At 45.4% G+C, this 16,909-nt stretch overlaps 1 protein-coding gene across 8 annotated transcripts in view; it reads left to right on the top strand.

The window, feature by feature from the left end:
- Positions 1 to 10,020, top strand: part of LOC140468119 (microtubule-associated serine/threonine-protein kinase 1-like) — a 156,982-nt gene extending 146,962 nt beyond the window's left edge. For 4 of the 8 annotated variants that reach the window (XM_072564305.1, XM_072564301.1, XM_072564303.1 and 1 more), the window contains 3 exons: positions 2,799 to 2,935; positions 3,877 to 4,067; positions 4,888 to 10,019. In XM_072564305.1, coding sequence (XP_072420406.1) covers positions 2,799 to 2,935; positions 3,877 to 4,067; positions 4,888 to 6,881 — 2,322 coding nt within the window. In that variant the 3' untranslated portion in view covers positions 6,882 to 10,019. Of the gene's footprint in view, positions 1 to 2,798; positions 2,936 to 3,876; positions 4,068 to 4,887 lie in introns of all 8 variants that reach the window. The other 4 variants (XM_072564304.1, XM_072564308.1, XM_072564302.1 and 1 more) reach the window with 2 other exon arrangements.
- Positions 10,021 to 16,909: the final 6,889 nt, after the last annotated feature.

Raw genomic sequence — 16,909 nt, forward strand, 5'->3', positions numbered from 1 at the left:
TGTCAGTATGTCAGTTTGAGAGTTTGGAATTCCTTCCCTGAGCAAGCAGTGAAGGCTGAGCCACAATATATTCGAAGCTGAGTTATAGAGATGTGACAAGGGAGTCGAGGGGTATAGGAAGATAGACAGGAAAGCCACATCAGCCATTATATTGTTCACATGTCAGGGTGTGTGTGTGTGTGTGTATGTCTGTGTGTGTGTGTGTGTCTGTGTGTGTGTGTGTGTGTGTGTGAGATTATGTAACAGTCATGTGTGTAAATGCAGATTCATGCCTGAAACCATTATTTGATCACTTCTCCATTTGGTCTGTTAATCTGTTTGACAGGAGTGTTGGAATGATTCAAGAGGGTAGATGTCATGTTTCAACGTGTGAGAGAAGACCAAAATCTGACATCTTAAATAGAGAAAGGAACACAAACACTTGCATTGATATAGCAACTTTAGGAAATCACAAAGCAATTTACAGTCAATGAAGTCCCTTTGAAATATAAATAGCAATGCTATAATGGCCAGGTAATCAGCTTTTTTGATGTAGATTGAGGGATAAAAATTGTCCAGGACACAAGGAGTTACAACTTGCTCTCCTTCAGAAATGTGCTGTGCAATCTTTTGTATCCTCTTTGTAGATGCTTACAGCACAGAAGGAGGCCGTTCAACACATCATGTCCATGTCAACTCCCTGTAGGGATCTGCAGATACGTGCACAAAGGTCCCTCTGACCTTCAAAGTATTTTCCAGGGTCCTGCCATCCAGAGAGTAATCCCCTGCCTTGTTAGCCCTCCCAAATGTATTGTCTCCCATTTCTCTGTGTTGATTTCTATTTGCCACTGGTGTGCCCAGTTGATCAGTGGTTGATATTCTCCTGCAGTTTGCACTATTCTCTGTGTCATCCATGAACCTATTGATCATACTTATTATAATTATGTCCAGATCATTAACGTACACCACAAACGATAAGGGCCCCAGCCCTGACAAACCCACTGAGACAGATACTGTTACAGAAACATCCCTCTACTTCCTGCTTCTCAGTAAATATTTTGAATTAAATGAGCCACAATCCTTTGGATCCCATGAGCTCTTAATGTCTTGAAATCTTATCGTGAAGTTGTGAGGGTTCTTATTAAAAGCTTTGCTGAAGTCCGTGTAATCCCATCAAATACATTACCTTCATCAAAACTCCTGGTTACTTCCTTAAAAAGTTCGATCGAATTTGGCAAACCTGACTCTTCCTTAACAAATCCATGCTGACTATCCTGGATCAATTCATGTCTTACCAAATACAAAGTAAAAAATCACACAACACCAGGTTATAGTCCAACAGGTTTAATTGGAAGCACACTAGCTTTCGGAGCTAGTGACAATCACCTGATGAAGGAGCGTCACTCCGAAAGCTAGTGCTTCCAATTAAACCTGTTGGACTATAACCTGGTGTTGTGTGATTTTTTACTTTGTACACCCCAGTCCAACACCGGCATCTCCAAATCATTACCAAATACAGATATACTCTGTTCCTCAGGAATCTTTCTAATAACTTTCCCACCACCAAGGTTAGCCTGACTGTTCTGTAATTTCCTGGTCTATCCCTTCTTTCAGTCCTCTGGCACCTCACCTGTGGTCAGAGAGGGTTTGAAAATTACTGCCAGAAGCTCTGATATTTCCTCTCTTGCAAACCCCCAGGCTGGAATATATCACATTCAGGATTGCAGATTTATTCACTGCACATTGATTGAATATGGGATTACATCCTTGAAATCCCACAAAATGAGTTTACTGATCCTTGCCATGTGGACAGGAAGTGATGCCCAGGGCTCCCCTGGAAAACCCCATTAAGGACACTTACACGGGCAGTGGTCTGAGAGCAGGATAATTTCATATTAAATATGAAGGTTACAAGTTAATTAGAGTACATTTTTCTAGTTGATTTTAATTTCAGTTTACAAAATGGCATGGATTAATTCTTTCCTATTATACATAATTTTTTAAATCAACCTGTTCAGTGATGTTATTACATACCGCTGGAGTAGGGAGAACTTGAATGCAGGCCTTCTGGCCTAGAATTATGAACACTATCATTGCATCACAACAATTCTCCGTATATAAGTACAGGTATATATGTGCACCCAGTCAAATGCTCACCCAATTAATCCTTAGTTAACATAATATCATCACATAATCCTTCATTTTGCAGGGTGGCACTGTGGTTAGCACTGCTGCCTCCCAGCGCCAGGGACCCAGGTTCAATTCCACCCTCGGGAGACTGTCTGTGTGGAGTGTGCACATCCTCCCACTGTCTGTGTGAGTTTCCTCTGGGTGCTCCAGTTTCTTCCTGTGATGTGCATGTTAGGGTGGATTGGCCATGCTAAATTGCACATAGTGTGTAGGATAGGTGGGTTAGCCATGGGAAATACAGGGTTACAGGGATAGGGTGGAGGGGGCTAGGTCAGGGTGAGATGCTGTTCGGAGGGTTGGTGTGGACTGGATGGGTCGAATGGCCTGCTTCCAGACTGTTTGGCCTTAGACAACTCTGCCACACCCTACTGGATGACACCATTTCACTGGGTTGGGAAAACTATCACAGTCTTGCCCCAACTGGCTAGCTGTCAATTTTGCCTTCAAAATTGTTGCCCCGCTCTCCAAATCCATTGAGAAACTTCAGAACCTGGGGAGCTGGGTGGAATTTCAACATCTTAAGGTTTCGTCTTTGTCCAGTAAGTTAAAAATAAGTTTGAAGAATTGTCAAAGAGATTTAACAGTGAAGCACTAGTTCTTGCTTTGAACTCAACCTGTTCTCTTTACAGAGTGGAAACAAAGTGACTGTCACAACAACACCGTTTGAGAACACATCCATCAAGATTGGTCCAGCCCGGAGATCCAGCTACAAAGCCAAAATGGCCAGGAGGAATAAGAAAAGCACAGGGAAGGAAGGGCAAGAGAGGTAAGGAGACAAAGTGATTCTGAAATGTAGGATTCCTCTCCATCACACACATTGGGCGGCACGGTGGCACAGTGGTTAGCACTGCTGCCTCACAGCGCCGGAGACCCGGGTTCAATTCCCGCCTCAGGCGACTCTCTGTGTGGAGTTTGCACGTTCTCCCCCTGTCTGTGTGGGTTTCCTCCGGGTGCTCCGGTTTCCTCCCACAGTCCAAAAGATGTGCAGGTTAGGTGAATTGGCCATGCTAAATTGCCCGTAGTGTTAGGTAAGGGGTAGATGTAGATGTGGGGGTATGGGTGGGTTACGCTTCGGCGGGGCGGTGTGGACTTGTTGGGCTGAAGGGCCTGTTTCCACACTGTAAGTAATCTAATCTAATCTAATCTAATTAGAACAGCCTTAAGAGTGTACCTCAATACTAATGCACTTAGAGGGAAATAAATTGGGCGATTCAATTGCTGTTCTTTAAGGGGAAAAGGAATGTACAAAACAGTTCTCTTTTGAGAGCATTTAAAACCCTGTGCTATTTTGTCTATTAATTGAAGATGACTCTCGCTGGCTTTCCATACTTTTGAGATGTTATTACATTAGTCTTGATCAGATCAGAACCTGAAATTCAATAAATGGCAAACCTTCCATTACTGTAGTAGCCTATGGCATTAGAAATATCTCAAATAATGAATTAACCTGATACGCAGCGACTTTTGTTCAGCAAGCAAAACAATGCTGATTGCCTTTCCTTCAACACCATCCTTTGTGATGTGCTCTCAAAGGGTCAAAGGTGTAAGGACCATGATGATCAACATGCTGCCTACCCTTTGTAATCCTGCTTTTGCCTGTTGTTACTGTTGATTGCTCCACACTGTAATTTGGTGGGAGGGTTCTTTGTGGATGAATGACTCGCCAACTAATTCAAACTCTCTTTCTTCCTCCCCACTCCTCTCCAGCAGTAAGAAGCGAAGCTCTTTGCTTCGAAAGATAACGAAACAGTCTAACCTGCTGCACACGAGCCGCAGTCTCTCCTCCCTGAACCGCTCGCTCTCGTCCAGCGACAGTTTACCCGGTTCGCCCACCCACAGTCTTTCTGCCCGCTCACCTACACAGAGCTACAGACCCACGCCAGACTCTGGCTATTTAGGTATTTACTGCTTGGCGTAGTGAATTCTGCTCGTGGGTGACAGTGCAGTGAAATGTCTTTTTCTCTAAGCTGAAGAAAGAATCTACAAAACTGTTCTCCATTTCTGCAAGTTTTGAGAACCCACAGCTTAAGGTCTTGAGTTTTGAAGAGCTGGTTTTCGGCAGCGTTCCTCATGAGCAGGCTGATATCAGGAGCAAGGCTGTGGGGTGAGGAGCTTGCAGGGGGAGGATGGTGGGAAACTGAAAATGGTATTTTAAAACTCACTCACAGGAGGAAGGGGTCACTGCCAAGGCAACATTATTTGCCCAAAGGTCGGTTAAGGGTCAACCACATTGCTGTGGGTCTGGAGTCACATGTAGACCAGGGAAGGATGGCAGTTTCCTTCCCGGAAGGACATTAGTGAACCAGATGGATCTTTTCCCAACAATGGTCATCATTAGAATATAATTTCAAATATTCATTGAATTCAACTTTCGTAACCTGCTCTGTTTGGGAATTGAACCTAGGCCCCCAAAACATTACATGGTCTCTGGACTAACAGTCCAGTGATAATACTACTGCATCCCCGCTGCTGCCGCCAGACCCCCGGAATGCTTACAACCTAAATACAGTATCAGGCTATTCGGCCCAACTGGTCCATGCTGGGGTTTATCCTGTGTATGAACAGCCTCCTTCCACTTTATCTCACCCTTTCATTTCTTTTTTTCCTTTTTCCCTAGCACATTATTGTACTTTCTCCTTAAGCTGTGGTAAGAATCAATGAATTTCAAACGTGCATGCACATATTGTGAGCTTAATACAATTTCTGTCCTCCCCGCAGGTGGAGGGGGAAACTCATCTCAGAGTAGCTCCCCAGGTTCAAGTGTTCCAAATTCCCCGGCCACCCCACATCACATCCGGCCCAGCAGCCTTCATGGCTTGTCCCCGAAGCTCCAACGCCAGTACAGATCAGCGCGGTGCAAGTCAGCGGGGAACATCCCACTGTCGCCTCTGGCTCACACTCCGTCGCCCACCCACCCGTCCCCACAGCACCCTTCCTTCCCACTGCCCGCCCACACGGTGGGCAGCTCCAACACTACGCAGACCTTCCACATCAAGTTACACTCGTCGCCCCCGGTGGTGAGACCGCGGCCCAAGAGCGCAGAGCCCCCCAGGTCCCCCCTCCTCAAGAGGGTGCAGTCGGCGGAGAAGCTGTCCATCCCACTCTCGTCCGAGAAGAAACTCGCAATCCGCAAGCACAGCCTCGAGGCATCCCACTCGGAATTCCGGAAGGAAGGTCTGCACAGTGACACCAGTCTGCAGAGCCTGATGGAGTCAGAGGGAGAAGTCCTGGGATCAAAGAGTGACAGCAGTGAAGTGGGGCCTTTCCGACAGATGGCTGTCAGGAAACTGGGCAGGCAGGAGTCTCCGTTGATTGATAGAGACATATTCTCCACGATCAGGCAAGAAAGGGGGGAAGGACTTGACCCAGTGCAGGAACTAGAGGTTAAAATCAATGATCATGAGGAGATTCCAGTTGGAGGGGTCAACGTAAATCATGATGGCGTAACAAGAACATGTTCCACATTTACCTCTCACAGCATCTCCAGTGGGATTAAAGACGTGACCAAACATTTGGCTGAAGACCAGGGGATTAGTGGTTCTTCTTCATCTTCAGTGAAGGAATCAAATGGCAAGACTATTGCTTCAAAAGCCCAGAATTCTGATCCACCTTCCAACACAGCAGCAGCCAAAAAATCTGATCAAAGCTTAGATAAGGACACACCATTTAGTACCACGAGAGGAAAGAATGGTACATCTCCATCCTCTGCTTCAACAACACGCATGGACAAGAGTTCTGAGTCATCACTGATCCCCAGACCTGATACTTTGCCAACGCCTTCCGAATCGAAAATGTCTCCAGCGCCAGTAGTGACCAGCCTTAATGTCAATGTTACACAGCCAATCCAAATAAACTGTGTCTTGGAACCTCCAGAGGAAAAACACCCCAAGGAACCCAAGAAGACGCGGTCCATTGATCCTGCAAAAAGGAGACACCAAGGAGTGCAAACTGAACCATTAGGACCTGGCGCCCAGAACCAGGATGGTGCCTGCAAACTAATGCCAGACCACGGCACCGTGACATTGCCAAATCAGAGGGCAGAGCCAAAAGATGTATCTCCAGCAGCTGGTCCCCAGCCAGCCTCTGAGGAAAAGGGCAAAGCACTGGAAATTCCTGCCAAGCTGGAGGCCACAAAGCCTGTGGGAAGCAGTGATGGAAAAGATGCCCACAAGAAGAGCATGGCTTGTGAGACCAAAGATAATGTTGAAGACCCATGCAAGATTGAGGAGAAGAAGGTCAACAGTCATGAGACTTTGCCTCAGGAAAGCCTCCTGCAACCAGCCAAAAGACCCGACGCCGGGGATAGAAGTGCCCCAGTTAACTGTTACAAAGGAGCATGTGAGGCACCTTCAGTGAGTAAAGGGACCCCGGAGACTAAAATAAAGAAGCCACCCACCCCTACACCATGTGGGGCTGGGCCAGGTTCCCCAGCGGTGGTGTCATCATGCTCAGACAAACCGGGTTTTGTCAACCATTTGGCCTCTGTGGCAAAGAGTGTACTTGGGCCTGTGAAAATGGCCATCCCTGTGGTGCCAGCTGCAGCAGCAGAAAGACGGAAGGCAGGGGACAACGCAAAGACACTTGCTGACCAGCAAGGCAACTCCACAGCCCTGTTAGGACCAGTCACTAAGCCAGTATCCATGGCAACCTCACAAGACATAGGCAGTGTGGCTGTTCATGAAAAGAAAGAGATAAGCCGTCAGACACTTTAGCAGGGGCTCGGAGTTGGAAGACCTGCAAATGAAACGGCAAGCGAAGCGAATTATAAATCAGACTGTTCGTGACGCAAGAATCAAACCATGCAACTGAGGAAAACAAAATACTAAAACCTCAGATTCTGATTGCCAAGGTGCTTGTTAAGTTGCAAACAAAATTACAGAGGTTTAAATACTTCAAAAGAATGTGAAAAATTTAAAAATGATAGTGTTTCAGCATCATGTGATTGCATGTTTATGTATAAAATATACTGGTTAAGTGCATTACACGCTTCAACTGCTTCTACATGTGGTCATGTCACATAGTTAAATATTCTGAAGTGCTCTTGTAAAAAAAGGTTAGTAAATTATTGAAGTTATGTAAGTTGGCTGCAGATTAGCATTAACCCTTACCAACACCTTGCAATCTTAGAAAATATTCTGAATTATTTCAGAATCGGCGCTGCACGTGTTATTACAGGGACCCATGCATCTGTTATTGGCTGTAGTGTAGGAGAGTTAATGTGCTTTAAACAGTTCTTGCCCTCCATTCCAACATGGAATGTTTGTGTTCATACACTATAGCTGTACTATGGCCTGGTTTTGAGGCTATTTTTGTTGCCTGACTTGTTGACTGTTCAAAACTAGAGGCATTGATTCAGATTATTATTCCAATCAGATGACGAGGGCTCCGCAATATGTAGCAAACAGTCCCTTTAACAAAAGTGAAGTGTTTCCTTTGCCCAGGACTAGGCTTTTTGTGAAATTACACTCTGCATTTCAGATGCAAAGAGATAGTTATTTGTAGCAACTCCCAGAGCTATCAGACTTTCAGATCCTGAATGAAATTGTTGCACTTTGGCCCAATCTCTCAGTTGACATGCCAGTACCATGTTCTCTTTAGCTAGCTCAGACTGGTGACAACTGGCCTTCATCATAAAAATATTCAGTTTGCCAAGAATCTGCATGGCACCAGCTCTTGATATCAGTGTAAAGATGGAGGCAGGTCAGGTGCAGTTTACCACATTAGTTCTTGAAGCATTTAACTGCTATTCAGCTGCCATCTTGTTGTTTGTTAGGTGTGAAGGGTTTCTGATGGTATTACGGGTTAGTGTCCTGTGGTATGAGCTTTATTGCCTGTTGGTGCAGTGCAATCTACCTTCCATTATGTCACTTTGAAATGTTATCAGGAGAACAGCCATTCAAACAGACCACATAAAACTGGTCCAGTCAGATGTAGCGGGAATGATACTAGGCCTGGGGTACAACACCAATCCTCAGTCTTTCTAAGCACCTTCTTGGTTACATCTCACTGATGAATTGCTCTTTACAATGTATTCCTGTCACTGGACCGAACGTTGAGCTAACTTTGTATATAAATGTTGGTATGATAGAATGGCTGCAAACCTCAATGAAATGTTAATGTGCACCTGAGTTGCACTGTAACAGCAGCCAATACAAGTAGCAAAAGGTTGAATTGTTATAGTCAAATTCTACTGTGCCTTTTGATGAGTTGCAGCCAATTGCTACATTTTTAAAAAAAAAAGTTCAATAGTATTTCAACAGAGAATTGGATAAATACTTGAAGGGAGAAGCTTACAGAGAAAGTGACTGGGGACGAAGCTCTTTCAGTGAGCCCAACATGGGCATTGTGGGGCAAATGGCCTCCTTTTGCACTGAGAGATTCCAGTTGGCTAACAGACTGGCTGATGCCCATGATGATGGTGTTGTTTATAACTGTGACTCAGCTGAAATGTTAGAAGTCCATCCATTGGAAGTCTGGATGCCGGAATGTCCCAGACCAGAAGAACTTTGAGTCAGTGTGAAGCTAGGGAGAGTAGGCTTCCAATTGACTATAAATGACAAACTTGTAGACAAGGTATGCTTTCTTGTCAAGGTTTAATTATGCACTGTGGATAACTGAGGCTGGTACTTTGGGGAATACCCAGCCATCCTGTGTCACTGCCTCTGGGCTAGAGGTGTGTACTGACATGTCTGAACAGATTTGACAAATTTTTTAATAGGATCCCTACAGTGTGCAAACAGACCCTTCGGCCCAATAAGTCCACACCCACCCTCTGAAGAATATCCCACCCAATCATTCCCCATTACTCTGCATTTATCCCTAATGCACCTAACCTACACATCCCTGAACACTATGGGCAATTTAGCATGGCCAATTTAACTAACTTGCACATCTTTGGATTGTGGGAGGAAACCGGAGCACCTGGAGGAAACCCATGCAGACACAGGGAGAATGTGCAAACTCCACACAGACAGTCGCCTGAGGCTGGAATCAAACCCCAGTCCCTGACGCTGTGAGGCAACAGTGCTAACCATTCAGCCACCGAGCTGTCCATACCCTGCCATCCTGTGTTGTTCAGTTTTAAATAACTGCCCCTATCTCAGCAATTCCTCAACTGTCAATGATTTCACCCAGTTTGTTTCCACATCTGCAGTATACACACAATATGTTAGGAACCATTGTGAAATATTCTGTAGACTACTTCACAGGTCTGCAGTAAATCATGGACAAAATCTTTGCTTTTTCTGCCATCCCCATGGACTTGTCATGTTTTCAAAGGGAGTATTTCCTCTGTTAAGGTATCACTCCCATTCCGCTTTCCTGTCTGCCCCTCTCTCTCTCTCTCTCTCTCTGTCTCTCTCCTCAATGCACACGGCTTCAGGACAGTGTTTTGCTCCAAAGGCACTTTGTGAATTCCTTGGGTGAGAGTGGCTGAGTTTGACACCTACCAATGTTTTGATAACTCTCCCTGTGCAGAACTGGCCAGCCTCCTGCCAGCCGTTAGCCCAGAACATAAAGGACAAGGGATAGAATTTTTAGCCCCCACCAGCAGGGGCCTGTAACGAAGGTGAGAAACATGAAATTCTGTGCCACCAATGTGGGTGTGTGGAGGTGAGGGGGTGTTCCGTAGCGGGGTCAGAAAGGGATGAGATAGCGAATTGATCCAATTAAAAGCCAGTGATTGGAATGTGGTGTGTGAGGGTAAGGTGTGTGCGAGGGTGAGGTGGACTTGTGTGTGAGGGCGGTGGGTAGGTGGGGAGAGGTCTGTGTGAGGGTGGTGATGAGGTGTGTGAAGGTGAGGGAAAGATTTGTGAGGGTAGGGGGGAATGTGTCTATATGTGTGTGTGTGAGGGTGGAGGAGAGGTATATGTAAGGGTGGGGGAAAGATGTGTTTGTGTGTGTGAGGGTGGGGGAGACATATGTGTGAGGGTGGGGGTAATGTGTGTGAGTTTGGGGAGAGGTGTGTGGGTGGGAGAAAGGTCTGTGTGTGAGGGTGGGGCATAGATGTGTGTGAGAGAGAGTGGGGGAGAGGTGTGTGTATGAGGGGGGAGGGTGTACGTGTGTGAGTGGCGTGTGTATGAGGGTGGGGGAAAGATATGAGGGTGGGATGTGTGTGAGGGTGGGGGAGAGATGTGAGGGTGGGATGTGTGTTGAGGGTGGGGGAGAGGTCTGTGAGGGTGGGATTTGTGTGAGGGTGGAGGAGAGATGTCTGAGGGTATGGTGTGTGTGAGGGTGGGGGAGAGGTGTGTGAGGGTAATGTGTGTGTGAGGGTGGGGGAGAGGTATGTGAGGGTGATGTGTGTGTGAGGGTGGGGGAGAGGTGTGTGAGGGTGGTGTGTGTGAGGGTGGGGGAGAGGTGTGTGAGGGTGACATGTGTACATGAGGGTGGGGGAGAGGTGTGTGAGGGTGGTGTGTATGTGTGGATGGGGGAGAGATTGAGTGTGGGTGTGTGTGTGAAGGTGGAGAAGAGGTGTGTGAGGGTGGGGTGTTTGTGTGAGGGTGGGAGAGAGGTGTGTGAGGGTGGTGTGTGTGAGGGTGGGGGAGAGGTGTGTGAGGGTGGTGTGTGTGAGGGTGGGGAGAGGTGTGTGAGGGTGGTATGTGTATGTGTTTGCGTGAGGGTGGGGGAGAGGTGTGTGAGGGTGGTGTGTGTGTGAGGATGGGGGAGACATTGAGGGTGGGATGTGTGTGTGTGAAGGTGGAGAAGATATGTGTGAGGGTGGGGTGTTTGTGTGAGGGTGGAGGAGAAATGTCTGAGGGTATGGTGTGTGTGAGGGTGGGGGAGAGGTGTGAGAGGGTGGGGGAGAGGTGTGTGAGGGTAGTGTGTGTGTGAGGGTGGGGGAGAGGTGTTTGAGGGTAATGTGTGTGTGGAGGTGGGGGAGAGGTGTGTGAGGGTAATTTGTGTGTGCGAGGGTGGGGGAGAGGTGTGTGAGGGTAATTTGTGTGTGTGAGGGTGGGGGAGAGGTGTGTGAGGGAGATGTGTGTGTGTGAGGGTGGGGGAGAGATGTGTGAGGGAGATGTGTGTGTGTGAGGGTGGGGGAGAGATGTGTGAGGATGGTGTGTGTGTGAGGGTGGGGGAGAGGTGTGTGAGGGTGATGTGTGTACATGAGGGTGGGGGAGAGGTGTGTGAGGATGGTGTGTGTGTGAGGGTGGGGGAGAGATTGAGGGTGTGTGTATGTGTGTGTGTGTGAAGGTGGAGGTGTGTGAGGGTGGGGTGTTTGTGTGAGGGTGGGAGAGAGGTGTGTGAGGGTGGTGTGTGTATGTGTTTGCGTGAGGGTGGTGTGTGTGTGAGAATGGGGGAGAGATTGAGGGTGGGATGTGTGTGTGAAGGTGGAGAAGAAGTATGTGAGGGTGGGGTGTTTGTGTGAGGGTGGAAGAGAGGTGTGTGAGGGTGGGGTGTTTGTGTGAGGGTAGGAGAGAGGTGTGTGGGGGATGGGGTAGGTGATAGAGGCCCCGTGACAGCAGACCACAGCAGCAGGGTAGGGTAATGTCCATCAGGGGCTATCTCTGCGTGCCTGGATACAAAAGCAGCCACGTGCCATTCTGTAGAAGGATTACCTCCTCCTGCTGCAAAGGCCGTTTTAACTTTGGGTTTGAAGTGCTTCCTCCTTCACTTACCCGACACCATGATCCTGTGGCTTCTCTCAAGCCAGAGGCGCTATTGGCCCTCCCCAGTTGTGAGATTCCACCTGCTGTCCTCCATTGGATGCTGAGCCTAATGTCTGGGTCTTAACTGAGCACTTGAGCATGGCAGCTCAAGGTCTCAGGAGATCACAGAGAAAATCCCACCCAAAATCTTCCAAGATCGATGGTGCACATCTCACCAAGCTGTGGTGGATGTCATTTAAATTTTTCTCTTCTGAGCCATCTTTTTTTCAATGAGCTTTCATCCATCTTGTCATGGGTGGCCTCATTAGTAAGGCCAGAATTTATTGCCCATCCCCAGTTGTTCTGGAGACAGTGGTGGTGTTGCGCCACCTTCTTGAACCACTGCAGTCCATGTGGCTTGGCTATTGATCTGAGAGGAGCTCTCTTGCTCCCTCCGGCTTTAGGATGAGGTACCTACTACATGTAGCACCCATTTGCAGTCCTACAGGTTTGCTGACGCGCAGAACATTTCCATTGTATTTGATGTTCAACCCTTAATGGAAATTGATAAACAATTCCTGTCTTGTGTATTTGTGCCACATCCTGAACTTGAATCTGCCTGCAATGGTTTTGGATGTGTGGGTTTGTGCATTAATCATGAAAATGATGTTCTCGGTTCCCGTTAAATACTTGCATCCAATTTGCACTGAGAATCCCTTCCTGGCGCCATGTGGTGTCAGCCACTGCAACATGTGCCATTATTGCCTATGGTTTCAGCCCAGTCTCTTCACTACCCAAAAGGCTCATCGGTATTTTGTAAATTTTCACGCTTCTATGCAAAGCTGAACATTGCTGTGTGATGCTAAGGTGTGATTTTTCCTTTTCTTCTTCCTCCTCCTCCTTCTCGTGTGTTATTTTATAAAGTGATAATAAATATGGATCAAAAACAGAATGTTTTCTGTAATGACGTTCCTGGATGTAAGTGCAACACATCTGCACTGTTTAACTGTGATGCTGTAGGCTTGCAAAAGGTCCCTTTTTATTTTAAAGAAATGAAAGCTGTTATTGAAAATATACTTAAGTGTGGTGTCCACCAATTAAGTTGAAGTCCAGTTCTGTATGTTCTGAAGAATGGATGTGAAGAGAATTATTAATACACAGAGTTTAAAGCATTTTTGATGGCAATAAGGTATCAAATCATTAACCACTGAGCTGCTGCTGTCATCTACCTATTCATCACACGATCTGTAACAGGGACTGAATAACTTGAATATTAAACAGGCAAGGTTTGTTCATTTTTCAACAATTAAATGGTTCTTTTTATAAAAAAAGTTCGATATTTTCCACCAAATTGGCATTTTGTTCTCCTCAAGCCTAGTGCTCTCAAGGTGGTATCCACCATATGCTGCCAGTGATTTGAAAAGGTAAAAACAATGACTGCAGATGCTGGAAACCAGATTCTGGATTAGTGGTGCTGGAAGAGCATAGCAGTTCAGGCAGCATCCGAGAAGCAGTAAAATCTGCTCCTCGGATGCTGCCTGAACTGCTGCGCTCTTCCAGCACCACTAATCCAGAAAGTGATTTCAAAAAAAGTCTTCATTCAGAACAGACTGCTCCATCGAGAGAGCACGAGATCGTTCAGACTTTCTTTTGCTTTGTTAAGCATCGTTCACACGCACCTTTAATTCTGCAACACCTTTAATTAGACTCCTCACAACAATTGTAATGGGTGTGGCAATCAAAACACTTTCTAGAGAAGGCAGTGAGCAAAGGGGAGTTTAAACACAAGGGCTAACATTTCAAAAACCGAAAGAACTGTTGGAAATCAGAAACAAAAACAGAAGTTGTTAGAAAAGCTGAACAGGTCTGGCAGCATCTGTGAAGGGGTAACATTTTGATCAGGATCTGTCTCAATGGACAGGAACAAACAAATACTCAAGTTACAACAATGTGTACTCAGAATCAAAGTCATTCAAGTCTCACTGAGGAACCCTTAACAAAAAGGCTGGAGTGAGTTGAGAGTGGTTAGATTTTATAGTTCCACTGATTTCTTTGTATCCATACATGATTTTTCACCAACATTTGCAAATGGATGAAAACATGGCTTCTAGTGATCAATTAAGATTTCTCAGAAATTGGGATGACTGTTCAGATTATGGAGCAGGGCTTTAATTGAGCAGAATGACCTTTAGAATCAGATGCAAATTCCTCAACTGAGTCACACTGGTCACAGTGGCTCAAATTGTACCTGTGACTGATGATGGCGGGTTCTGAAGTGACGGTAGTTTGTTGCTCTGCCTGTGGGAATTACATGTCAGTTCTTGCCAACTGGACATGTGTTAGTCAAGTAAGCGCTGATGAGGAAGGCAAAGATGAGAAAGACAAGGGTTAGTGACACAGCACAGCAGAGAATGTGCACATGAAGAAAGCTTTAAAAAGTGATCAGATCAGCTTCTGAAAATGACACGAACCAGAGCGATACAAGACAAAGGGGACAGACACTGAGCAAAAACAAAGTAGCAAAAACTGAATTGTGTGATAGAGAAGTGAGGGAAGGGACACTAACATGAAAGCTGCAGAAACCAATAAGTCATGTCACAAATTTAATTTCCTTCTGTCTGCAGCAGAAACTATCCACTTTTTTTTATTTTGGGACCTGTGTAATTCTTCAGTCGTGTAGAAGAGGTTCATATATTCCAAATCTTCTGGAGAGGTGGTAGTGGTAATATCACTAACTAGTAATCAGGAGTTCAAGGTGAATATTCTGTATATGGCACATGGTGAAATCTAAACTCATTAAAGATCTGGAATCGGGCTAGTCTTATCATATCCATGTAACCATTGTCATTGGACTCAATGGGATGAAAAGTGATAAATGGAGTTTAATTTGGATAAAAGCAAGATATTGCATTTTGGTAAAACAAACAAAGACAAGACTCACACAGTTAAAACTAGGGCCTTGGGTAGTGTTGTAGAACAGAGACACCTAGAGGTTCAGGTACATGGTTCTTTGAAGTTTGTGTCACATACAGATAGGATGGTTAAGAAGGAGATTAGCACACTTGCCTTCATTGCTCAGTCCTTTGAGTATAGGAATTGGGACATCATGTTGAGGTTGTACAGGATGTTGATGAGGCCTCTTCTAGAGTACTGTGTTTGACCTAGTCCCTTTTATAGGAAGGATATTATTAAGCTGGAGAGGGTTCAGAAGAGATTCACTAGGATGTTGCTGGGAACGGAGGCTTTGATTTGTCAGGAGAGGCTGGATAGGCTGGGACTTTTTCACAGGAGCACAGGAGGTTGAGAGGTGACCGCATTGAGGTTTATAAAATAATGAGGGGTATAGATAAGGTGAATGGCAGGTGTCTTTTCCCTCGGTTGGGGGATTTCAAGACTAAGGGGCATATTTTTAAGGTGAGAGAAGAAAAATTTTAAAAAGACGTGAGAGACTATTTTTTTGCACTGTTTGCGTGCGGGATGAACTTCCAGAGGAAGTGGTGGATGCAGATACAATGTTTCAAAGACATTTGGCTAAGTACATGAATAAGAAATGTTTGGAAGGATATGGGCCAAGTGCAAACAGGTGGGACTAGTTTAGTTTGGGATTATGGTCAGCATGGACTGGTTGGGCCGAAGGGTTTGTGCTGTATGACTATAATTGTTTAAAAAACCTACCTGGTTCACTAAAATCTCTTTAGTGAAGGAAACCTGCTGTACTAGCTTGGTCTGGCCTGCATGTAACTCCAGAGCACAGCAATGTGATTATCTCTTAACTTGCTTCAGAAATAGTTTTCCAAGCCAGTTGGTACAAGGGTAATGATAGGGAGATAATAACTGCTGGCCTAGCCAGCAATGCCCAAATTGCATGAACAAATTAAAAAAAGAGAGACGAGTTTGAGGCTGAAATGCCAACCTATATTTCTATGTCTATCTTAATGTGAAAGCATTACTCTTAGATTTCTTGACCGCTTTAACTGTGTCATATCTTTTTACCCAGTTTCCTATTCTTTTGTACCAGATTTAATCTAATTACAAGAGGCAGGTTTTTCAATTAAATGCAGACAGACATGCTTAGCAGATCGATCAGCATCTTACAGGGATCGATAGAATAATTGGCTGCTGCATTTCTCATGACCACAGTGACTGACACTTCTGACGTACTTCCTTAGCTGTGATGCCCTTGGAGATGTCCAGTGGTTGTAAAAGGCTATAGGAAGGAAAGTCTTCCATTTAATATTTCAGTGGAAACCTCCTTCCTCAAGACATTGGCTCTGAAGTATTGAAAGCAGGTAACTCTGAGGGGATTATATGAAAACAAAATGGTGATGCAAAGATAAATCAGAAATACTATGGGGCTGAATCGTTTGTGCACAGTGCTCACAGATGTGTGCGATGAACTCGTCTTGAACAATAATACAGTTTGCTGAAATAATTAAACACATCTGCCTTTGTGTGCTGAATGGACTATGGGGAGAGGACTTCTTGATCTAGTAGTTTGCAAGGAGTTGTTCCTACTTCAATCCAGGCATGTGAGCAGGAGCACTATTCTATTTGTGGCTGTCCAATATCTTTATTAACATTAAAAGTCAGGAGATCACTTATAGAAAGCGACTGTGCACAAAGTGATTGAACAGACCATACCGTTTTATGTAAAATTTACACCATCCTTAGCTGTGGTGTTTCTTGAAGTTTGTGTCCATTGAAGTTCAGAAAAATGAGAGGTACTTTGATTGAAATATATAAGATCGCAAGGAAATTGATGGTGACAGGATGCTGAGACATTTCTTCCCATTGATGGGGAGTCTGGAAGCAGGGGACACAACACACAACATATAAGTGAAACCATGTTCCCAAATGGTGCACAACCCCTGGTGTCTGAATTGCTTCCTACATCCCTTTGAGTACAAGGTGTATCTCTGTGAACAGTAACATTAGGCCCTGAAGCCCAAAAGCATGCCTTGCTTGTTGATGTTGCCATTGTAAAGTTAAATTAGGACGCTCACCTTTAAACTAAACATAAGAATCACTTCTTCACACACAGAATTGAGCAAAGCAGCAGAGATTGAAAGGCATTTGGATAGGGTGACAGCGGATGTGGATATTTTTCTTCAGAGAAAATGGCATTGTCTCAAATGGCATTCCTCATTTCCATTATC

The sequence above is a fragment of the Chiloscyllium punctatum genome, chromosome 46 (genome assembly GCF_047496795.1).
Source record: "Chiloscyllium punctatum isolate Juve2018m chromosome 46, sChiPun1.3, whole genome shotgun sequence".
NCBI lineage: Eukaryota > Metazoa > Chordata > Chondrichthyes > Orectolobiformes > Hemiscylliidae > Chiloscyllium > Chiloscyllium punctatum.